The sequence below is a fragment of the Myotis daubentonii genome, chromosome 18 (assembly GCF_963259705.1).
Source record: "Myotis daubentonii chromosome 18, mMyoDau2.1, whole genome shotgun sequence".
Classification (NCBI taxonomy): domain Eukaryota; kingdom Metazoa; phylum Chordata; class Mammalia; order Chiroptera; family Vespertilionidae; genus Myotis; species Myotis daubentonii.
This window is the reverse complement of record NC_081857.1, coordinates 16,448,311-16,473,793: the sequence shown is the minus strand read 5'-3', so window position 1 is coordinate 16,473,793 and position 25,483 is coordinate 16,448,311. Positions and strand designations below refer to the sequence as shown.

The following is a 25,483-nucleotide window of genomic DNA, read 5'->3' as shown; positions in this document are numbered from 1 at the left end:
ATGCTAATCTTGCAGAACTTGTAACTTGAAGAGGATGCCTTCTGAGGAAGGCAAACAGATTCCAGGGAAAGATGATCTAAGGAGATGATGGACTCTTGGTAAGTGAGGATTGTGAAAGGAAAAATGACTGAGACGCTGGGGGCCCTTTGATTCTTTAGGTGTGGTCTTTACTCGCCTGTATCAGAATCGCCCGTGGCATTCTTTAAAAATGCAGTTTCTGGTACTGACTTCCAGAATCAAATCTGGCTTGAATCAGTCCTATGTGATTTGTACGCTTACCTTTGGTTCGGTGGAATGCAACTGTATCCTGATGTTCCTTCAGCTGCAGCTGGTGTTTGATGTTAGGAAATAGATGTTAGAGACTCTCAGGGTGGATTTCGAGGAACTGGGAAGGAATTATAGAATTGCAAAGTAAGTAAAATAGATATCCAATGGGAGTAGTGGTGATGGGATAAACTAAATGGACTAACCCAAGTTTCTGCAAAGATATTAGTCAGGTTGTGTTTCCTCTATTTCAGAATATAACATTTAAGCCTTTCAGTGAAACTTTAATAATGCATAACAGGTTATGCATAATATAATGTATGTTTACATGCATATATAAACATAAGGGCATATGTTTATTGTATACGAATTTAGCATCATGTGCATCTTTTAAAAAAAAAAGTCATAACAGCTGTTTTAGGACCCTAAAATCTTAAACAAGACCTCGTTAGTCCCCCAGGCTTTAAAATTTTAGATTTAATTTTATAACATGAGAATTTTTCAAAACTGAGAATTACTCGATTTCAGTAATTCTCTTTCCATTCTCTGATTTGTCAATTTCTACTGCATTTAGGTAAAGGTAAGATGAAACAAAGGTAAATTGAGAAAAATAAAATTTTAGCCAAGTAAAATTCTAAAATTGTGAAAACATTAAGATTTCTTTTTATGATCAGTTTTCTTAAATAAAAACATTATTTTTATACTGTTTAATAGAATCCTTGATTCCAACTACTAACCAGAAGCACAATATATTTGCGAAAAATTGAAAGATAGAAAGGTTCATTTCTGGATAGCAGGTATCTTAACTTTCCAAACAAACTGCTATGACTACCTTCTTACTATAGATCGAGAGATTTTTGTGTTTGAGATGCATGCGCACACACATGCCCATAATTTAATGTGCTCCCTCTTGTTATGAGTATGAAAGCATTATCCTGAGAGCTAATACTCTGATAATTTTTCACAAAAAATATTCCACTCTTATTTTTAAAAATTTGGCTTGGAAGTAGTTTATCCACAGGAAGTTGGAAAATACCAGATATAGGAAGGCTGTATTCTTTACACCTGGTTGATTTTTAAAAGGGCATCTGAAATTATTTAACTGTTATACCCTAAAGTAGGCATTTTTCCTTTCTGATTTAACACAATTATTTTCTAGTTGGTAACATTGTATAATTATAACTACAGTACAATTAGAAATCCATTTAGAGCTTTGATGATCTGTAGGAGAATGAGAGAATTGAATGAGGGAGTCATCCTGTGATACTTGCATTTTACCTAGAAACACATACACACACACACACACACGAAACATTTTACCCTTGACCCAATGTGTAAGTAATTGGGTTAGAGAGCATTAAAATAAGTGAGAGAATCAATCTAGCTTTTGGTCGTGGAGAATTAAATATATGTGTATTTAATTGTCTAGAGCAGTGATGGCGAACCTTTTGAGCTCGGCGTGTCAGCATTTTGAAAAACCTTAACTTAACTCTGGTGCCATGTCACATATAGAATTTTTTTGATATTTGCAACCATAGTAAAACAAAGACTTACATTTTTGATATTTATTTTATATATTTAAATGTCATTTAACAAAGAAAAATCAACCAAAAAGATGAGTTCGCGTGTCACCTCTGACACATGCCATAGGTTTGCCATCACTGCTCTAGAGTCATGTTTGCTAATCTCGTGAAGATTAGCTAACCATAGGCTCATTTGAGCATTGGGAAGATTCTCTGCTTGGGTTTTTATTTAAGAAACACAGAACTTTGTAATGGTAAAGGGCATCACAATTCATTAACTCCAGTGTCTCCTAAAAGAAACCAGTTTGATCAGAGCTTGAGCTGCGTCTTTGCAGACCACCACGTGTCTGCATCTGGCATGTGTCCCATACTCACATCCTCCACTTAACACACTCCAGCCACCACTTCACCCCTCCCCCTTCACTGCTGCATAATATTCCACCACAGGAATTTACTAGTTTCCCCATTCTATTGTTGAAGGTCATTGGATTGTTTCCATTTTGGAACTGTTATGAACTGTGCTGCTGTTTCCATTTCTAGTACATTATTAAGGACATTCTAGTATATATCCTGTGGACATTCTTGCACATGGCTTTGACGAGTGTACTCAGTTCTGCTGAGTATGTTTTACCCAACAGTGCTCCAAAAATTTTATTACTCCCAGAAAAATAAAAAGCAGATTTTAAGGCGGAAACACCTTAGGTACTTGATCTTGGTTTCATTGCTCCGTATATTGAATTCATTATTCACGTTTGAGGCCCTGAGGAGACATCCATAAACACAAAAGCAAGCACTTACTCAGTTGGGATTATTGATCTTTCTTAATAATATTGATGATTACTAACATGTATTGAGTATTTTATGGCAGGGCTTAATTCTAAGCTCTTTCTGTGTGTTAGGCTATTTAGTCCTTACAACAACTCTTAGAAAAACTCATTATTTCCCTGATGTTACAGAATAGGAAACAGACACAGAGTCGTTGAGTAACTTGCCCAAGATCACCCTATGAGTGACAGAGCTGTGATAGAAACTTACACCGTGTGGCTGCAGCATCTGCACACATTGAACACTCGGCAGCACCACTTGCCATTCAAATCCATTCCCGCCGACTCCGCCCCTGCTTTCTGCTCTCTTACCTCCGGCCAGAAACACAGTGGCTTGGTGGAGAGCATAGGCTTTGGGTCAGACAGACTTGGATTTGAATTCTAGCTCCACCACTTGCTCTCTGCGTGCCCTTGGATGAGTGATTTAACCTCCCTAAGACTCAGTTTCTTCATGATCAGAAAGATCTTCTGAGGGTTAAACTGGTTAGTAAATGGAAAGGCATGCTTTACAGTGCCTGGCACTATTATTATCTGGCCTCATGACTTGTATCTCTCCTGTCCATCTGTTTATTAGGGTGTACGTACCAACTCTCAGCGTCTTTCTTAAGGGTTGTTGCTTCATCATTGTCCTTTTATCAAAAATGTTTAATGGCTTCCCATTGCCTAGAAGGCAAAGACCAACATGCAGAGGCATTTGCAGCATTGCAAGGCTCTGTCCTCCTTAGGGCCTTCTACTTCCTTCCACAAACCCTTCCTACTTGTCTGACTGGTCGTATTCTTTGTTGTTTGGCACCTGGGTTTCTTGGCCCTCCCTCTGTTCCTTGCAGTTCTTGAAGCATCTCCCTCTTCCTTTCTCCCCTCTGCCTTGAAGACTCACTTCTGGGCCTTCATTCAACACAGTATTTCCTAAGTATAAGGCACGTTGTAAAATGCAGAGAGGATAAGATGTCACTCCTGTCCTGAATGGGTTTTCCAGTCTATTAGGGAAGAGTAAATGGTCCCCTACAAATATCTGAACTTCAGGCTACACTGGCTTCCTTGAAACCACCCCACCACATGCTTTCCTTCAGGCCCTTGTATCTGCTGAAGTAGTACATTCTTTCCCCAAATACCCACATGGCCAGCTCCTCACTTCCTTCAGATCTCCCCTCAGAGTTCACTTTATCAGAGACCCTGCTTGACCACCTCCCACTTCACTACTCTCCATACAACTTTCTAATTTTATCTCAGTAAACTTACTTATTGGCTTAATCATTGCTTGGCATCCCCACTGGAAGGTAAATTCCTTGGACGAGGACAGGGACTGGGATTTTTAGTTCATTGCTATATCCCGGGTGCTGAGAACAACTGGCGGGTAGCAGGTGCTCATTAAGTTCTGTTGAACAGACGGATGAATCATTGAATGTATTTACTAATATATTTCTAATATTTTACCAGCACATTGGGTCTAAGTTGGTTTAGTTTGTAAGAAGCTAAGAAATCATCACAGTAATAGAATTTGACAGGTTTTGTAATGATTTCTAACCAATAGATTTTGTGCTGGTTTCATGAACGTATTAGGATATGGGAGGCCATATATTTTCTGCAGTCATCATTTTAAGGAGAGGCCTACTGAGCTTTTTGTTTAAGGGGGAATTTTTCTGGAGGAATCATGGCCTCTGAGTATGGCCTTATGCCCGGCACAATCACTGACTGTCCGGAACTGGTGTCCTTCTCTTGGTTTTATGCCTCCGAGTTCTTGGTTCCTAAGAAGGCATGTGATGTGTTCCTATTTTAATGAAATCCTTTTAAATTCTTAAACATAAAAATAAAAGGAAAAATGTGTTTATAGCAGCCTTTTCCATAAAATGGAGGTAATGAGGGATTTTCTCTGATGTGGGAATTACAGTTCTCTGCTTGACAGCTCTGTCTTCCTTGTCCCCATACCCACACAGTGGGCTTATTTCTACCTGTGTGTAGTCAGTTGTCACTTTGGGTCTTCATTTTCCTCTCTAGGAAGTTGCGCTTTCTACCTTAAAGTTTATTGTGGGTTGTAGAGGACTGCCTCGCAGAGACTGGGGCATTTAGAAAAGTACAACTTTATAAAAGAAGGAAGCACATCTAAAATTACTTCAAATTGTACTCAACAAGAGGAGGCTCGAGTCCTTTCATCCCACAGCCCCTGAAGGGCTTTGAAAGGAGGAATTGTAGAGACATTTTCCAGGCCTGAGACTGTCAAGCACAATTTTGGCAGAAATCTCAGCCTAGGAAGACGCTGGATTCTTGGGCCGTGAGATGTTTGCTGGTTTGGGATTTTTATCTTTGGCAGTTGTGTCTCCAACTGCTTTTGAAGATTTTGCAGAAGGAAAGTATTCATTTCCAGCAGTAAAAAATCAGAAAGTGGTTAGCGGATTCATGTTGGAATGTGTTTACAACTTTCTGTAGTTCTTTTCTTCCTTCCAATGTTTCCTCTGAGATGTATGCTCCCGACTTATAGAAACTGCCAACAGTGCCAGTTTGCTCCTCAGGCACATGTTGTCATGAAAGAGCCTTTGACTAAAATCAGAAGACTTGGCAAGTCACCTCGCCTCTCCGAGCCTCCGCTTCCTCGTGGGTAGGTGGGAAATTGTAGCGACTGTCTTAAAGGGTTGTTGCGAATATGAAACGATGTGAATTATGACCCATGAAAACACTTGGAAAACAACTCCCAAAATGGAAAGCACTGTTATTATTAAGGATTATCGAATCTTTTGGTTTTTTAACATCTAGAGAAGTTGATTAAAATTTCAATTGTGGAGAATTCAAGTGTGCCAAGCTTTGGCTGGACACGTGTGTGTGTGTTTATTATTTCTTTCAGAGGGCCCTAGGAACAAATTAAAGTTGCTTCCAGCCAGTCTGTCATTAACTGGCTGGACATAAATAAGGCCACATCATAGATAGCTGCCAAGATGTAATGGAAACGTAACAATGGTCTAATGGAAACGTACAGAGAACACCTCCCGTGTGCTAGAGGTTGAGGGGGGAATACAGAACAAAAGAAGCTTTTAAAGTAGCCAAAGAAGCAAAAATAGATCTACATAGAAATACCTAATCAATGCCATGTTAGAGTTAAAAAATGCAGTGGAAACACAGAGGATGGAATGAATTATTCCAGTTCGGTGGCTGGAGAAAGACATTTTATTGTGCAGTACCTGGAGTTTATGTGATTTGGGGATTTTTCTTTTTTTTCTGCCGAGTCCAGTATTGTTCTATGCCACCTATTTGGGTGGCTAACTTCCAAAAAAGCATTCTTTTTACCCACTGGGTTTCTCTGAGTCAGTAAACGATCATAATGCTTTTTGCGTAGTTACCAAAGCTAAGGTCTTCTACTAGGTCTGTGAATTATTGAACAAAAAGGGGTGGTCCCTGCCCTCAGGATATGCATGGGCTGATAGAAATGGGAAATATGTAGATAGATGGTTGTTCACGTGGGGTACAGAGGTGTCAGAGTCCAAAGACAGGATGTACTGAAAACAAAAGATTCTCAGCCCACCACTGTGCACAGAAAAGAATCACAATCAATGACAGATCATTCCCTTCCAACACTTACCTGAGACTGCAGGCCCTCACAGCTGGAAGATACGCCCTTGGCCTGGCTCATCACTTGCTTTCTGGCCAATATAGAATCATAGGTTGTTTCTTGAGTCCAGCAGGTGTGTAAGGGCTGGGTAGACTAGCACATTCCATTTGGAAGAGCTGAAGAAGGCCTCCTCTTTGTGCTGTCCTGCTCTGATGGTAGGAGACTGGCTTGAAGAAGGTAGAATTCTAGTACCCAGTGGTCTCCCCATTCACCTCCATCTATACTGAGTTTTCTGGTCACCACCAGTGATCAGATACCCTCCATATCTAGCCATCTGACTTAACCCTTTGAGTGCCAACCAATATCCTAGGAACTATGCTAACATTGCCAAGGCATTTTTGCTGATTTTACAGCAGTTTAGGAAAAAAATTATGAATCGCAAGTAAATGAAGTGACATATTCAAAAACTTAAGGAAACCTTTACTACCTTTGTTTTCATCTTTAACATATATTGTTTGCTGATTGTATTATAAAATACTAGTAGAAAAAAATTTGAACAAACCAGATAATGTTAAAATAGAGGGACATCCTTCTCCAATATCCTCCACAAAATCGTCATCTTCACAGCAAGAATTGACATATTTAGCAATATCATCATCACTAATAAAAGCAGACTTAGAACTGGGCGCCATTTCGAAGCTTTAGGGCTACAAAATCTGAGTAAACTTCATAAAATCGTAGTACCTGTAAAAAATTAGGGAGATAAACGCCAGTGGTCAATTTTAGAACTACAAACATTCGGCATCATAAGGAATCTGCACTTAGGTGCCACCTGTCAATAAAGAGGGAACTACTGGCATCTAATAGTGACACTGCAGGAGGAGCGCGATCGCCCTCCCCGGCACTCTAGGGGTTAATATAGGCTGGGAACTTCTATTTCTCTCATAGTATCTAAGGATATATTTGATTGCTGACTTCCATTCCATCATTTATTCTTCAAACATTTGTTAAGCCCATAGTATTTCCTGCTCATTTCTAGGACATGACATCATCAACAGAAGAAGTGGCTTCGTTGTGTGTGTGGTTTTTTAACAAATTTTTTAAATTAATTAATTGAGAGAGAGAGAGAGAAACACCGATATTTTGTTCCACTTATTTGTGCATTTCATTGGTTGATTCTTTTTTTTCCCCCCCGACCAGAAATCAAACTTGCAACGTTGGTGTATCAAGATGACACTCTAACCAACTGGGCTACCTAGCCAGGGCAGAAGTGGCTTCTTTTGGCAGTTGTTCACTTGTTTAATTAGGAATTACAAGGAAGGACTCGTGCCTGTCCACAGAGATGATCCTCTTGCCTCATATTTGTTGATTTTTATTTATTTTCTCCTTCAGACCGGACATATTGCTAACAACAGTACTGTTCTTCCATCTGCCAGCTCACCAAAACTTGAAGGATGTTATGCAAACATCTTAGCCACGAACCTGGCTCTTTACCAGGAAGACAGATCTTTAGGCATTTGAATCCCCCAACTTCCAGATGTAGTTTAAGCTCCCTTCCCCACAGTGGAATTGTAGGTAATAGTAAGAACACATGATGAAAAAAAAAAAAAAAGAACACATGATGTTCAGGACAGACAGGTATGTGGTTTGAGCTGATGAATCAAGCCATATTTATTCGGAGTGTAAGGGATCTGGCTCCGTATGGTACCATGGTAATGCAGAGGAATGGCTTTGGCCATGGGGATCCCCACGGAGCCTTGTTCCTTCTTGGTCTGTGCTCCATTTGCCCACCATCAGGGTTTATTTCAGGCTATTGTTGATCTTTGGCTGTGATTCATCCCCAAGTGATTTCTTTGCTGCTTGGGAGCTCAGAAAGCAGTTTACATAATTCACAGGTAAACAAATGGTCCACACTGAAGCAGTATTTTTTATTCTTTATTTTGGTAAGACCATTTACTTAGAGCAGTTTTAGGTTTACAACAGAATTGAGGAGAGCTCTAGAGATTTTCCATATTCTCCTCCCCACTCCCCGCTTATCAACACCACTCACTAGAATTTTCACGAAGGATAACCTATGTTGACACACCCAAAGCCCATGGTTCATATTAGGGTTCACTCTTGGTGTTGTATATTCTATGGGTTTAGACAAATGTATGACATATATTTATCATTATAATATCATACAGAGTATTTTCAGTGCCCTAAGTATACCACATGCGGGCGCGCATGTACAGTGTGATTGAAACTTCGTGGCCCATGCGCAGAAGTCGGTATTTTGTGGAAGAGCCGCACTCAAGGGGCCAAAGAGCCGCATGTGGCTCGTGAGCCGCAGTTTGCCGACCACTGTTCTAGGTCATTGGTTGGTTCTCAACCTTCTGGCCCTTCAAATACAATTCCTCATGTTGGGACCCAACCATAAAATTGTTTTCGTTGCTACTTCATAACTGTCATGTTGCTACTGTTATGAATCGTAATGTAAATATCTGATATGCGGGATGGTCTTAAGCGACCCCTGTGAAAGGGTCGTTCGACCGCCAAAGGGTTCGCGACCCACAGGTTGAGAACCGCTGTTCTAGGTCCTTGAAGGAGTTTTTTGTTTTAACCCTTTGTCTAAACACAAAGAGCTTCTTGCTTGTTGTGCAATGGGTTACATTTCTGAAACTCTTTCATACTGTACAAATAACATCTAATAATCTTACTGTGAGGTGATGATCTCTCTCCCTTCCTCTGTTTCTGTCAGCGTTTCATCTATTTGGAAATGCTTATTGAGTGTTTATTTGGTGACATTAAATGCTAAGACCCAGTTCCCAGCCTGGGAGGAGGTGATGGTGAAGTGCTGAATCAGGACACGGAACTTTTTCTTAATTGGGGTTATTAGGTGTTTTGTTTTGTTGAGGTAATATTCATGTACCATGCTGCTGGCATGTGGGGGGCCTGGGAGAGGGGTCCTTTGACTGACTGGTGGAGAGGGTTTGGGAAGCGTTACAAAAGGAGATAAATTTCATCTGGGCTTTGAAGGATGAGTAGATGGCCCTGCACGTGGAGGAGTTTGGGCAAGCATGAGGCAGAGGAAACACGGAGGAGGCAGGGATGAACATGGTAGGTATTGGGAAGCACAGATATTTATTACAACTCAAGCATGTGGTGTAGGGGGAGGCAAGAATTTAGAAAGTAGTTTTGAGTGATTCGTAAAGACCGTGGGGTGCTGGATCCGGAGTCTGAACTTTTTCCTGATGAGGGTTATTAGAAGTTTGTTTTGTTGAGGTAATATCCATGGAACATTCACCATTGTGAAGTACACAGTTTGGTGGTTTTTAGTATATTCACAGAGTTGTTTGTGCAACTAGCACCCATGTCTGTTTTCAGAACGTTAGCAATCATTCCCCACTCCCCCCCCCCCAGCCTGTGGCAAATCCGTGCAGACAGAACGTAGCTTAGTGGTTGCCACAGGCTGGGGGGAAGGGGGAGTTCATGTTGTAGCATGTATCAATATCTCATTCCTTTTTATGGCTAGATAATATTTTATTGTCTAGATCAACTTTTGTTCATAAGTTGGTGGACATTTGGCTAGATTCTCCTTTTATCTATTATGGACAATGTTACTATTCGTGTACAAGTTTCTGTGTGAACACGTGTTCTCAATTCTCGCGGGTGTATACCTAGGCGTGGCATTGCCCGGCCATGTGGTAACTCCATATTTTTAACTTTTGGAGGAGCTGCCAGACTGTTTTTCCAAGTCACTGGAGATTTTGAAGACAGAGCAAAACAGGCTTAGATTCTATTCTAACATCATCATGTTTAGGACAGTGTTTTCTTCTGAGGCGAAGGCATTTCTGCTTCCGATGCCAGGTTTTCCTGGTTCAGGGGATCACAGCCCACAGCGGTGAAACCTGTTGGTTCTTTCAAATTCTCTCGGCGGGATTGCTGGGACCCTGCACCCAACTCCACAGGATGGGGTGAAAGGAGGGGAGGTCAGGGTAGCTATCCCCTCGCCCTTTCTGATATATTGTAGGGAATGAATTTCTCTCTCACTCTTTTTTAAGAGAGCCCCTGATTAAACGATAGGCTGTTATTAGGGAGTTTATCGTACTTCTAAACTATACTTGGGCTCCCTGTAATTTGTTATAATTAATGCGAGAGTTCAGGAGCAGCAAGCCAGGATCAGGCTGGGGCACGCTTCTCTCTTTCGCAGCACCTTGCTATCACAGGTCCCTCTCCACCAGTCGTCAAGGCCCGTGTGTGTTTATGTGCACTTAAACAAACACCATCCTTTTAAGGAAAGAATTGCAATCCTTTGACTCACTGAGACGTAAGGAATCTCAGGGAGAAGCTGGATGTTTGGCAAAATGGGGTATTGATCGGTGCATGTTGAAAACTCGTGTCTCGGTGTGTTCGCGTGCATGCACGTGTTTGCGTTTTCCCACAGGCACGTGTATTGGCTGGTGGTGTGAGAAAGGCCAGAAGGGAAAAAAAAAACCAAAAACCTTCCCTTTTAAGGTGATCTTTGTCGAGTTACAGTTCTAGCCTTTTCGTTTTCTTCTCTCCCCTGTTGGGTTAGTTCAATGTTTGCAGAGTTGCAGGGGGGTTGACTTGTTGTTTGCGTGACCAGGCGGTTTGTATTGCCGGTCAACATGAACGTTCATTAAATATAAAAGCTTGTAGATAGTGCAACGGCCAGCTACCAACCACCTTATTATACCTGAATAATCACAAACTGGGAATCTGCTCAGGGGCTTTGAGGAGAGAGGACGGAGGGAAGAAGGCGGCCGGGTTTATCTGGTGCATGCCTGCCTGCGTACTGTTTATCTGCTCCTGGCAGCCAGAGAACAGGGTGGGCCGCCCTGTCCATTATCTGGATTTACAGCCCTGAACACCCTTAGGAATGGCTGGAATGTGCTGTTTCTCTCCTGTGGGTACCTCTGTCCATCTACAAGGTGAAATTATGCTCCGTTGCTGTCCTGTGCCCCCAAATCCTAGGACAGCGTGTCCTCAGTCCCCTCTTTTTCTGTCTTTTATATTAGAGAAGCGTGTACATTCTTTACCCCCCACCACCCACCCCCCCACACACCCAATATAATATCAACCAGAAAGCAATGCGAGTGTTTGGGTACATACTGCACTGTCCTTGGGGAATCTAGCAATAGCCTTCTGATACTGCTGACTGTAGGAAGTTTTCTAGTGAGGGGCAGGCATTTAAAGTCTGACCCTTTAAGTGCCCTGGCCGGGTAGCTCAGTAGATTAGAGCATCATGCTGATATGCCAAGGTTTCGGGTCCGATCCCCGGTCAGGGTACATATAGGAACTAGCCACGGAATATATAAATGAGTGGAACAACAAATTTATGTTTCTGTCTCTTTTCTCTCTCTCTCTTATTCTCTCTCCCTCTCTCCCCCTTTCTCTCTCTCTAAAATCAGTCAATAAAAATAGTCTTATCCTTTTTTTTAATCTTTTATTTTTAAAATATATTTATATTGATTTCAGAGAGGAAGGGAGAGGGAGAGAGAGATAGAAACATCAATGATGAGAGAGAATCATTGATCGGCTGCCTTCTTCACACCCCACACTGGGGATCGAGCCTGCAACCCGGGCACGTGCTCTGACCAGGAAGCGAACCACCTCCTGGTTCACAGGTGGACGCTCAACCACTGAACCACGCTGGCCGAGCAGCCTCTCCTTCTAGATAAGAGCCTCCAATCAGAGACCCTGCTCTCTAGATTTTACTTTGTCCTCTATGTGTCTTATAAAGTTGCTAACACGTAGTTAGAATACAAAGCTCAGTCTTTTTTCCCTTCCTCTGCCTCTGAGAGGGGACAGTGAAGTAATCCAGAGGCTGTTGCCTTGAGAAGAAACAGATCTGAATAATCCATGGGCCAGCTTATGAAACATGTCCTGTACTGCGTTTTTATAGAACAATTTCTCGTGCCAATGTTTGCCTCAAAGGCTGTGGCTCAGATGACCTGATGGGGGAGGGAGGGCAGTTTGGTTATTCAAGTCCTTCCTTAGAAGCATTGGATCATAAAAATCACCAGGAAGTGATGCTTTTATTTATTTTTAATATATTTTTTTAAAATTGATTTTTAGAGAGAGAGGAAGACAGAGGGATAGAGAGATAGAAACATCGGGGAATTGAACCGGCGACCTCTTGGTTCCTGGGTGGATGCTCAACCACTGAGTCCACCCCGGCCGGGCGGTGGTGGTGTTTATATTTCCATGTTTACTTTTGGACTTCAGTGACACCGATGACTTGCCTGCGATGACTGGGATTCAGATGCCACTCTCATCGCCTAGGCGGTTGCCCTGCAGAGAAAGAGCTCCATGCTCTGGTCTGTCTGGCCCCGCCCTGGAGGCTGTGTTACCTTGGGCAAGTCATTCTCCCTCAACACAGTTCCTATCTCTAAAAGGGCTGGGCTTTTTGAAATCCTCCCCTTATTAAACAAGGGAGGCCAGCTCATGCTGCGACAATATATGATGCCCAGACCTCTGTTGTTTTCAAAGACAAAGGCTTGTTCCTTGCCCACCTCTGTGTGTGCTGTGCCCACTGCCTTCTTTCCACGGGGCTCAAGCTAACCGAGCGGAAGTCCCTGTCTGGACACTCCAGGCGGGGGAAATGGAGATGGAAACACGACGTGCTCCAGCAGAAGGCTGGGCTTGGGAGTGGCGTGTGTCACTCCCACCCCCATTTTCTGGACCCCAAAGCTAGTCAGAGTGAAGGAGGTAGGCAGGTGTGACCCTCTCAGAGGGAAGGCCCATGGAGAGCTGTAGCAAATATTTGGAACAGTACTCCCCACCGCCCACCCTCCTGTCTCCACTGCCCTGTGATTGGTGCACAGGATGTTGGGTCCTTGGCTGGAAGCATGACCAGTATCAGATCTGAAGGCTTTCATATTTTCCTGCCTGTTCCTTGTGTGAGGCACTTCCACTGAACGGGACTTGGAAGGAATATTTCGCTCGTGGGAGGGCTGTTTCCCGTATTATTGGGGGTTCGGTGCTCACACAGTCCAAACCTTTCAGGACACCACATGCAATTTCTCAGCCCGAGAAGTATTAACAGACCTGCAAGTAAACTGTGGTTGTGTAAGTATTTAGCTAAATTCCTCACGTGCGAATTAGAGAGACTGCAGATCCCAGCAGTACATCTGCAAACGTTGAGGGCGATGTTAGGGAGTGGAATTTGGAAGCCTTTTGATACCACTGTCACGTGGACGGAGTGCTCTATTGACTTCACCTGACGTTTAAAAATTGCCTTTTCAAAATCGTAGGGGGAGGAAGGAACACAGAAAAGACACTTAATTTCTTGATTGAATAGAAACGGTCCGGGTAGATGGGTCTTTGGAGACTGGTTCATAGAAACCGTCTAGTTCCAGTTGTAATGTCAGCACCAGCTGTCGAAGGCTTTTCTGTCTCACCCACAGAAACCTGCGTTCCCTCCAGAAATTAATCTCCTCTTTAGAGTCAGAACAAAACAAGAAACTTTGAAAGTAGAAATGTTGCCTTTATTCAGCAGGCATCACGGTGTTCCCCAATTCTTAGAGGGAAGGCAGAGTCCTAGCCTCAACCCCCCCGTTGGACCTCAGCAGTCAGATGACTTCCAGGTCTTTCAATAGGAACAAGTTTTCCTTGTGAACTTGAGTTTTAAAGAGGGTCCCTTTGGAAAGTTGGCAAATACTGACTTTCCTGGCACGAGGACCAGGTTTCTTTCTTTTCCCCTCCACCCAGAGCTGTGACAGGGTGGAGTTTACTTCCATGAAATTGCATGTTTCCAAAATAGGATCCGCTCTTATATTTTACTGCTGTTAGAATGGAGCTGCTGATCAAAAGTAAGCAAAAGCCAAGCACGCTAGAAATAGAATTTCAGCTCATATTCTCTACTTTCGTCTGAATTATTATATTTGATCATTTACCTTTTTGAGCAAAAATGTGGCAGATGGTTTCCAAGGGGGTCCAAATTCCATTCTCACTTCTGCAATCTCCTGTAGTGATATTCCCAAGGTCGTGGGGTAATCGCACCGTATCATGAATGCTGCCCGGCTCCTCTCGTAGTCTGTAGTCTAGGCAACTTCCAGGAAAGGGTGCTGCACTCCTGAGCTCCTCGGCTTTGTATCCCACAACCTCCATCCAACCCGCAGGAGCAGGAGCGATCCTGGTGTTCCTTGCTAGTGAGTAGGCGGCATTCACTGTTGCCTGGGATGGGATGGTTCTGTCATGGAACTTGCTTGTGCGTTATAGAAGCGATCGTTGAAGAAAGAATTTGGGATCAGCAGGGTGAGAACACTAGGTGTATTGTTTTGCTGGATCCTATGGGTTCATTAGTTGGTGGTCTATTCCCAGCGGTATCAGCCGATCATTTTCATCTCCGAGGTGAAGCGTAAAAAGGCTCTAGCGATGGCAGGTAATGCCAGGATAGCCCCTTTTAAAATGTTTTACTTGTTGGTTCTTAAAAATCGAGCCCTTAATAGGGCTCTAGAGAGAAAGGTGAGGGGCTTGGCCAGGAGATGATGCGCATCCCTGTCTCAGACCTCTCCAGGGTGTGCCCTGGCTCCTAGCCCACGTATACGCACAGGAAGTGCTTAGGGATATACGTGAGCGGATTTAGATGTGGACTGGACGTAAAAGAGTCCTTCTGAGAGTGGGTCCTGTAAAAGGATATGAATATTTTAGCTGAGAGATAGGATGGAAATAGGAAAAATAGATTGTGTTTCTATTACGTATTTTTTTAAAAATACTTTTAAAATTGATTTTTAGAGAGAAAGGGAGAGAGAGAAATATCAATATGAGAGCATGATATGGATCAGACACCTCCTGCACATCCTCCCCTTCCCCACCCCTCCACTGGGGATCAAGCTGCAACCCAGGCACGTGCCCTGACCAGGAATGGAACTGGCAACCCCTCAGTGCACAGGACAACGCCCAACCAACTGAGCCGCACCGGCCAGGGCTATGTGTTGAGTTTGACTAAAAAGGATTTTTAAAGGTGGCTCTTCTGATTTGAGTATAGTTTTTTCCCACCAGAGACTGGCATGGTTGTCTTTTTCCTGTCTTTCCCAAGAGGAAAGAAGCAATAGAGATGACACTGCAATGGGCAGGCAGCCTGGTTATTCCCTCCAACAGGCATTTGGTCACGATGTAAGGGTATCCATGTCAAGCTGGGCCAGCGATTATTAGCTCTCAATTCTGACTGCCTCTCTCCAAAGGCATTAGGGTTTGGGTCACTGCAGACTTGCATTAACCAACGTGCCAACGTTAAGAGGAAGAGTTATGGTTACCAGGAACAGAAAGGTTGAAAGGTTTGCCAGGAAGTAATGCTGGAGGAGACTGACTGTTGTGGATGTGACTGTGTCTTAAGGGTATGGTCGAAGGAAGTGGGGGCCTGGAAAAAAAAAAGGTTTGGGGTGAGGAGATTTCTAAGTGTTTGGGTAATTCTGAGAATGCAGTTTTACTGGAGAGGAGATAATGCCGGTATTCGCTGCTGAGAACAGTGGTCTGGCCTGAGGTCTGAGGTTGTGTATGGACACATTCTGTCCGTCTACAGTTGGCTGCTTTGAGGATGTACTTGGGGTTGGGAGGCTCAGTGTTGCATTCGATTCAATTTTTATGAGTCACAGACATGTCGGGCGAGCCTGGCTCCCAAGAGTTTTACCCCGTCCACTCGCAGAATTCCAAATATTTGGCCTCTTTGTGATCCACCCTACCCAAACTTTTGACTTCAAACAAATCGTGTGTTTCCAGAACCTTTTCAGGAAGCACACTGTGGAATGTGTTCTGGCAGCTGTGTGGCTGCGGGCGCCCAGGTGTGGAAGCGCAGATTTCACTTGCGGTCTCTGTTGTGAGGAACTGGCCCTTATCAGTGGTTCGTGCTGCTGGCCCACAATGGGCAGGTTTGATGAGAAGGCTCTCAACCTCAGAATGAACAGGGTGTGGCACCTGCCACATCAAACAAAGATACACAGGCAGGGGTCACTTCCCATCTTTCAGAGCACTGACCTCTGTTAGCATCACCTGCGTATCTTGCTGGGAACACAGGGTTTGATATCTAGAGACACCGATGTTACGGGAATATATTCCAAGTATGTGTTTTTTAAGGTTATTTGTTTCTCTGTTCCCACGAACCAGGTATCAGTATTACCTGCAAGTCAAAAAAGACGTGCTTGAGGGGCGATTGCGGTGCACGCTGGAACAGGTGATTCGGCTGGCTGGCTTAGCTGTGCAAGGTAAGAGACTGTGCTGACCGGCGTGTGAAATCCCATGATCTGTTTGATTATGATGTCGCCGGCCTCTGGGAGGGAAAAGTGAAATTTACTTTACGATCCTTTAGGAATGCTCCCTTTTCATTTTGTGATAGCATAAGTTAAAGATGCAGAGTAAGTGATTTTTGTGGCAGGATGGTGGCTCTCTCAGGGCTGTAGGCAAATGGCTACTGCTTGTATAATCTCAGTGTTTTTATGAAAGAATAGCAGCTTTCATCCTGCCTTTAATTAAAGCTGCATTTCAGGGTTTGTGGAACATTTTCTCAGAATCATTCCACTGCCCAATGTGGTCATATTTTGTGGCTCAATGCGATGGCTGTGTGACTTCCACATCCGTTTCAAGTGTGAGAGCTTTAAACGGCATAGTCTAATGTATTCCTTTACAGTTAAAGAGAGAAATTGAAAATGCACAGCTGTAATATGAAACTGCAAACGTGTATGGGACTAAATTTATCTTTCGACCTGTCCCACTTAAATTTATCAGAGAGCTATTTTTTTATCATCTCTAAGTTGTTATATTTATTTTTTACATATGTTTATATAACAGATGTTACATAATTTTTTACATGTATTTCTACTCATTATTGAGTAATAGCTTAATTATCTTGAGTCATATTAAACACAAGATACAGCCCTAGCCAGTTTGGCTCATTGGATAGAGCATCGGCCTGCATACTGAAAGGTCCCGGGTTCGATTCTGGTCAAGGGCATGTACCTCGGTTGCAGACTTCTCCCAGCCTGGGCCCTGGTTGGGGTGTGTGTAGGAGGCAACCAATCGATGTGTTTCTCCCACATCAATCGATATTTCTGTCTCTCTCTCTCTCTCTTCCACTCTCTCTAAAAATCAATGGAAAAATATCCTCAGGTTAAGGATTGAAAAAACCACCACCACAAGATAAAGATACAATTTTTGGAGAGAAATGTGTTTTCCTTTCAGTCATTTACTTTAAAATCATTTAATGTCCAAATGTAAGCCTGCCCATCCTTGCTGTGTGGGCTGTTATTTTAGAAGCTGTGAACGGGACTTCCCATCCCAAACTCTGAACTGCAGTTGAATCTTTTGGGCTCTGAAATGTCTACAGAGGCAGCCTTCCCTTGACCTCTTTCCTTCGGGGTGGTAGCAGGTTAGTGGTGTCTGTTGGCTGTACAATTGTTAGCCTGTGGATGGAAGGACAGAGGACATGCTGTATCCCATCTCTCCACTTAAAGACCGGAAAAGGAAGGAACAGTGCCCAGAACAGTGTAACAGAACAATCAGTGGCTATAACAGGAAATCACGAAATAATGGAAAAAGACACCCTTCACAGGGAGAAGAGAGAGAAGGTCCAGTATGTGCCTCATCTTCACATTCGTTCTTTCTCCTTTTAAAAAGCTTTCCTTTCTGTTAATTTTCTCCCCTTTCTTTTCACCTCTCTTACTCTTTAATGTTGTTGTTAATCCTCACCTGAGGATATGTTTCCATTGATTTTTTTTAGAGAGAGTGGAAGGGAGGGGGAGAGACAGAGAGAGAGAAACATTGATGTGAGAGAGACACATTGATTGGTTATCTCCCACACATGCCCCAACCAAGGCCGGGGGTCAAGCCTGCAACCAAGGTATGTGCCCTTGACTGGAACCGAACCCAGGATCCTTCAATCCATGGGCTGATGCTCTATCCACTGAGCCAAACCAGCTAGGGCCCCTCCTCTCACTCTTCAGTCACGGGGCTCATTGCGGGTATCCTGGGTTTGTGAAGGCCCTGGTGATAGCTTTTAGGCTGAAGGAAGTTGGTGAACCTTCTCCTTGGCTCCTCTCCCTTCTGATAAAAGCTGCTCTGGGTGTAATGTTTGTAAATCACTTTCCTGAGAGCCTGACTGGGCAGTTAGGAAGACACATCGGTAGAGATATGTCAGCATGAAATACGATCACTGATGGCCAAACGTGAACACAGGCAGAGCACGTGGTCTTTGCTCTTCCTGGAGGCCTCCCGTGGTTGTGATCAGTTACGTGTCTGGGCAGTGCTTCTCCTCTATGTCCTCCTTTCCCTGCATTGGCCCCTTCTAGCCTGCCCCCACCCCAGGCCTTCACCACACTGTTGTCTGTGTCCTGGGTTATGCACATATGCCTGCAAGTTCTGTGGTTGATCTCTTCCCACCCACCTGCCCCTTCTGGGCAGTGCCTCTCCGCTGGCCTTCTCTGTCTCTTGTTACCTTACAGTGACCTACTCCACGTCTACCTGATGCTAAATCTTTTACGTGAAATTACATTTCATGCTACTTTAATTTTTTTTCTCTTTTTTTTGGAGAGTAAGTGGAATTAGAAGTAAGAGACTTACAGATTTATTCTTTTTTTAAATTTAGAATCATAGGATTCTAATTTTTATTAAAAGATCTTTATTGTTGAAAGTATTACATAGCCTCCTCTTTTCCCATCATTGACCCCTTCTAGCCACCGCTGCCCCCTCGCCCCAGGCCTTCGCCACACTATTGTCTGTGTCCATGGGTTATGTAGATATGCTTACAAGTTCTGTGAGCTCTTCCCTCCCACCCACCCCTTCTGGGCAGTGCTTCTCCCCTGACCTTCTGTGTGGATCCTGGCGTTCTCTGTCTCTTGTTACCTTGAAGTTACCTGCATCCATTGGTACCTGATGTTAAATCTTTTACATGAAAGAAAATTTCATGCTGCTTTCATTCTGTTTTGGGTTTTTTTGGAGAGTAGGTGGGACTAGAAGCAAGAGGTTTATAGATCTGTGATACAGGCTCACTGTGTGCCTTTTGCATGGGCTCAGACATAGCACCGTGAGATGAAAACAGAACAAAACAGAATTTTTGGCATCTTGCAGCCTGTGAAGATGTTTAGTAGGAGGTGTCAGGATTTGCAAGGGTGCTTGCCAAGGGTGATTTACGGTGGGAATTTCCAGCTGCAAATGTGTATGAGGAGCTAGAGATGGGCTTGGCTCTTCAGTTGCCCAAACGAACCCTGCGTTAGAAAGTCCCCTTGGCACATATTCTGACGGGCTGTGTTGATGCATATTTAACTAGAAGATAAATATAGGTTTGGGTGTAAGTTTTAAAATAGCTTAAGAACCACTTTCAAATTTTCCCATTCTTTCTAGAAAATCGCCAAGCAGTGCGCACACGCTGGCATTCCCAGTATTGCTGGGTAAACGTAGCAACAGTATCAAGCACATCTCGGCACTGTGTTGTTGTTTTTTTCCGTAATAGTGCAGAAATAGGATGATGCGGGAAGAATAAATGTGGTGATACGTGCACCCTGTTTTCTTCCATCTTTCATTTCATATAAAAAGTGAAATTATCCCTCGTCCCCCTTCTCTTCTTTTCAGCTGATTTTGGAGACTATAACCAGTTTGATTCTCAAGATTTCCTCAGAGAATATGTGCTGTTTCCTATGGTAAGTGTAATGTCCTTTTTCGCAATTAATTTTCTACCTTCTTTGGATGTTTAATTCTTTCCTTTGGGAATCTCATGCTATTTGACACACACTCATTTCCTGGGGAGGAGAGTCCATGAATGTATGGAGTATGGACAAGGTTTATAAAACGATGAAAAAGGAAAGATGCCTCTTTCCGCCTCCTCAAGGCACTTCTCTGCCCCCTCTCCCTGCCCCCCCCCCCCACACACACACAGCCACCACCACTACCTGCCAGTGCCACCGCTGCTACTGCTGATGCCATGGCCTCTGCCTTCCTGGACACATGGAACTTACTCCCAAACCAGATCGGTGTACGTGGGTCCCTCTGCCTGGAATGCTCTGCCCGATATTCCTGTGACTTGTCATTCGGGTCTTGATTGAAATACCTCCTCCTTAGACAGGACTTTTTTGTCCCTGACCACCTGCGTGATGCACTTCAGCCACAAGCCACATCCTGCTAGATCACCTTTGGTGTGTGTACTTCAGAGATCTCAGTATCTGAACGGCTTCTCCCTCTCCCTCTTCTTCCATCCCTCCCCTCCCCTTCCTCCTCCCCCTCCCTTCCCCCTCCTCTCCCCCTCCTTCTCCCCCTCTCCTTCCCCTCCCCCTCTCCCTCTCTTTCCATCCTCTTTTTCCATCCCTCTCCTTCCATCCCTGTCCCTTTCCCTCTCCCTCTCCCTCTCCCCCTCTCCTTCCATCCCTCTCCTCTTCTTCCTCCTCCTCCTCTTCCCCTCCCTCCCTCTCTCTTTCCCCCTGTCTCTGTCTCCAGCTAGAATGTCAGCTCCATGGTCCTCAACCTGGAACATTCTCTGTCTTGTCCACTGTCGTCTGGCCTTTGGCCTGTGCTCATACCAGCTCGTTGAATGAGTTGTGAAATAAAATGTCTGTTCCTGGGTCACATTAGGGGAGGCTAGGTTTTCATCGCTGGGGAATTTTTGATGGTCTGTGTTTTGGAAGCTTTGGGGTAAATGAGAAGAGTTTTAAGGAGGCAGGATTAAGACCGCAGAGGAGCCCTGCTAGCGAGGGTCTCTGCCCAGTCCCGCGTGTGGCTCTGAGTGGAAATCATAATCAGTCAGCACTTACTGTTCGGATTCACTGTTTGGCCCAAAGCACTGACCGGGGTAACTAATCCCTGGGGATGAAGTTATACAAGAAACAGTGCCTGTTCTCGGGCAGACAGAGCGGTTGAGTCAATCAGGAGTTTGCAAAATCCAAAGGCAAAGTCAAGTGTATTGAAGTACATCAGGGTTTTATGTGGGGGGAGAGGGCTGCATGAGCTGCATCTTAAGGGACGGGCAGGATTGCAGAGAGGAGGGGAGCAAGGAATGGCCTAGACAGAGACAAGGACCAGAGTCAGCTGGCCAGTCGAACTGTCAGGCAGGGGTGCAGGAGGGGACCTGAAGGTGGCAGGTGAGACCGAAGCATCTGAGGAATGAGACCGTGTGGGCGCCATCCAGGGGCTGCAGACCCTGAATTGGAGAGCTGCTGGTGTAGACCAGCGAGACCGTTCGTGGGACCAGGTTAGTTGAGAACCTGTTGTGTTCCTGGCAAGAGATAGGGATTAGGTGTGGGCAGTGAAGATAAAACCAAGAAAGTAAAGCAAGAGAGAGATTTTAGAAGTAAAACGGGAGAACTTGGCTTCTCACCGGTTGTGGCATCGGGGAGAAAGTCGGGTGTCTGGTGACAAAGGTTTTAGGAGAAGTTAGGCTGCAGTTATCAGCCATAGTCAGGGCACGCGATGGGTTTAAATCACTGTAAGGAAGTCGTAGGCAGACGAGGCGAGGGCTCCATGAGAGACACAGAGCGGGAGAGGTGGCCCAGAGGAGGAAAAGCTGACATGGGAGTGATGGCCGAGAGGGGTCCTGAAGGCCGGGGTGACCTTTCCCAGGATGTGATGCGATGTGATGGGCCAGGCTGGTTCTCCCAGGAAGGGTCGGCCCCAGTGCGAGCGGAGATGTTAAAGGGGGGTTTGCCTGCGCCCTGAGCCCTTGGGAGAGGAGGCCTGGGAGGGCAGGCTGGGTCCCAGGGAAGTGGCCTGAATGCCAGGCCCAGGTGTTGACCTAATTGAGCAGGCCATGGGGAGCCACGGCAGGTTGTAAACTTCCCGCTTGGTTCCACCGGAGCTTTCAAAGCGAAGAATGCATTCCTTTTGGTGGGGGAGGGCAGATGGGATGAATGGCTGTGTTTGATCTGAGAGAGTCACCGAATTTGTCAAATGGCATTTCTGCAGCGGAGAAAAGAACAAAGTTAAGTACACAAGGGCGCTCCACAGGTGTGCGGCTGTGTACGGGCATGCACGCGGCCATTTGTCATTGGTGCGGGCCCACCCCTCAGGGAGGCCGGGGCCCAGGCGGAGGCCGTTGAGTGAGCACAATAGCGGAGGGTACCTGTGGACGTGTCCTTCTTTCAAAGAAGGAAGCGGAGGTTCAATGGAGCCCTTTTTGATCTTCACTTAATCTTTCTTTATTTTATTCTGTTGCCTCATGCCTCTTACTAGCTTCCCAAAATTAGGAGGGGGCTGCTCCTGCCGCTCAGTGCCCAGATGCACACACAGAGCTAAAGCTAAGCCATGTGGTGTCTTTGTGTTTCCACAGCGTAAAACTGGAAATGCGGAGCCTTGTTGCTTACCCTAGTCTGGAGTCAATTCAGTGGATGGCTAAACAGGAAACAGTAAATTAACCAGTTAACACATCAAAAATAAGAACTTCCCTTCTCTGAGGTTTCTCACGAGCATCTGCAGAGCTAAATTTCCAGGAGATGGTCATGCTGCCATGCCTCAGCTCTGAAAATGCTGGGTTGTCGCACTTTCATCATTTGAGATAGTTTTGAGGGGTACCTTTTTGGGGTTCGTGTTTCATCGATGCAGAGTTATTCAGTTGGAGGTGATCTTTATGTAAGTGGTATATTAGAATCAGGGAGGTTTTCTGCCTAAACATCGCCCACAAACCCCCACCCCCAGTATTTGCAGGAGCCCCAGAGGGCCTCACCAGATCACACAGCCTATGGCCCCTTCTGACGCCCCCTCTGGAACCCAGAGGGGGGTGGTGCACATCTGTGCCCTCCTCGGTGCTGGGAAGGGTGGAGGCAGCTGGACCCATAGCTTGAGCCTCCCCAGGCCCCACCACTTGAGCCTCCCCAGACCCCACAAGCTCTAGAATCACTGCCTGTCGGTGTCTCAGGAACCGATTGCCCTGGGCTCCCTGTCTGGGATTTACTCCTCCAGACTTCATCTCTCCATCGCAGACAAGGCGTCGCTGGTGAATGTTTAACAAGCCCTGTAAATGCTCCCTCCAGCGTTGGAGGGGAGCTGGGAAGAGATGTGAGTAATCAGCTCTAATCCCATGGGAGCTGGCTCACCACGCGTCCTAGGGGCCTGGGTTTCAGTAGGTCGGGACACCAGCCGGGACACCAGCTGGCCGGCGCTCAGCTGTTATCTTCCAGAGTTCCCTTGAGGCATGTTAGCTGTCCTGGCCTCTTTGGCACCCAAGGCTCCATCAGGGAACCTCGGGATGAGCAGGTGGCTCTGACTTGGTTTGCTGGTGGTGGTGGTGGACAGAAAGGCCAGGCACAGTCCCTTCCTAGCTTAGCTTTTGATGGGATGATGGCCTGGACACTCATCTGCCTTGGTTAAAAACATGTAAATACTTAGAAAGCATCCTATATAATAAAACCCTAATATGCAAATAGACCGAAATGACTGGTCGCTATGACGTGCACTGACCACCAGGGCACAGATGCTCAACACAAGAGCTGCCCCCTGGTGGTCAGTGTGCTCCCATAGACTCGCTGCTCCTAGTGCTGCCATGGAGGTGGGAGAGGCTCCTGCCTCGCTGCTGCGCTCGAGGTCCCGGAGTGCGAGAGGGTGCAGGCCAGGCTGAGGGACTCCCCCACCCCCGCCCCCTGCCTCCAATGCATGAATGTCATGCACCAGGCTTCTAGTTTTTAATCAAAGTGAGTCTGGTAGGGAAGAAGAACATTAATGAAAAAAGAGCTATTCCTGGACCCTACAGCGTTTACGTGGCAACCCTAAATGTGCCTTAAAATAGTCTGAGTTATAATGGAGAGAATGTTAGAAGAGTAATCAGGAACCCCCAGTCCTGAAAACTACAACTTTGAGTGGGAAGCAGTAGAGGGGAGACGGGGGAAGGGAGGCGAATGAGACGTCTGGCGACGCTGGAAGCAGGATGCTAAATGACCTTTGCTGCCGTCTGTTTTCATAGGATTTGGCCCTGGAAGAGGCTGTTCTGGAGGAGCTGACACAGAAGGTGGCCCAAGAGCACAAAGCCCACAGGTAAGTGAGGCAGGAGGCTGCCGGCTGGGCCCAGTGCCAGCCGCTGTCCTGTCCACGGCAGGAGGCTTTTGGCCCCTACCCCACCCCTGGCCTGAGTCCACAAGTTTTATGTCTTCCAGCCCGAGTCAGCTCTGCTCCCAGAGGTGTGTGTAGACTGGGCTACTTGTCCTCCCTCCCTCTCTTCCCCCCTCCCTCTCTCTTCCCCACTCCCTCCCCTTTGTTTTCTTATCTCTTTCTCCTTTTTTTTTTTAAAAAAAAAAATTATTTGATTTCAGAAAGTAGGGGAGAGGGAGAGAGAGATAGAAACATTGATGATGAGAGGGCATCGTTGATCCGCTGCCTCCTGCGTACTCCTCCTGGGGCCAGGCATGTGCTCTAACAGGGAGTAGAACCAGTGAACTCCTGGTTCACAGGTCGATGCTCAGCCACTGAGCCACCCGGCCCCCCCCCCCCCCCCCCCACTTTTCTTCCATGCCAGCAAGCCTGCACAGATGTGGAATTGGTGGCCTGGAGAGTTCCTCTCTGGAGCCTTCCTAAAAAACAAAAACAAAAAACAAACAAACCTGTTGCCCGGCCTGGGAAGCCTGGTGCTGGCCTGCACTAGGAGTGAAGACGGAAGAGAGCTCCTTTGGGTGGGAAAGTCAACATCACAGGGGAGAGGAGGGCGCCTTTAAAGTGAGGAGGTCCTGAGCGCTTGGGGCGCTTTGGGAACGATGGAAAACCGTGTCCTTCCCTCCGACCTCAGAGGACCCAGGCAGGGGTTCTAGGGTCTCTCCTCTTGGCCGCTTGGCTCCCAAAATGCCATCCTCATAAACTTTTTTTTAAAAAAAAATATCTTTATTGATTTCAGGGAGGAAGGGAGAGGGAAAGAGAGATAGAAATATCAACGATGGGAGAGAATCATTGATTGGCTGCCTTCTGCACATCCCCCGCTGGGGATAAAGCCCGCAACCCAGGCATGCGCCCTTGGCTGGAATTGAACCTGGGACCCTTCATTCCGCAGGCTGATGCTCTATCCACTGAGCCAAACCAGCCAGGGCCTCATAAACTTTTTATTGTTTTTTTCCTTTTTCCTTTTTAATAGCTGTGATTTTTTTCCCCCCAGGTGGGAGAAAAGCTTTTTTTTGAAGCAAGCAGCATTATTCTTAGGGATGTCTGGAATAGTGATTTAGGCTTTACAGGGGCTGCGGCTCTTCACTGCATACTTCACCTTCCTCTTACTAGTCCCTGGTGAATACAGACTCCTGGGGACTATGTTAATGCATCACGTAATGCACCTGCCCTCACGGTTGGGTGGGTGGTGGTTGCTCTTCCCAGAACTGCAGCTAAACCCCAGCTCTGGAATGTGCCACGGGGAGGGCAGGATCTCCCTTAACCGTTTCCTCCTT

At 45.5% G+C, this 25,483-nt stretch overlaps 1 protein-coding gene across 6 annotated transcripts in view; it reads left to right on the top strand.

Annotated features, from left to right (window-relative positions):
• Positions 1-25,483, top strand: part of PTPN14 (protein tyrosine phosphatase non-receptor type 14) — a 148,976-nt gene that overhangs the window by 84,534 nt on the left and 38,959 nt on the right. For 5 of the 6 annotated variants that reach the window (XM_059674927.1, XM_059674932.1, XM_059674930.1 and 2 more), the window contains 4 exons: positions 16,260-16,357; positions 19,716-19,783; positions 23,028-23,123; positions 24,025-24,095. In XM_059674927.1, coding sequence (XP_059530910.1) covers positions 16,260-16,357; positions 19,716-19,783; positions 23,028-23,123; positions 24,025-24,095 — 333 coding nt within the window. The remainder of the gene's footprint in view (positions 1-16,259; positions 16,358-19,715; positions 19,784-23,027; positions 23,124-24,024; positions 24,096-25,483) is intronic. The other variant, XM_059674933.1, reaches the window with a different exon arrangement.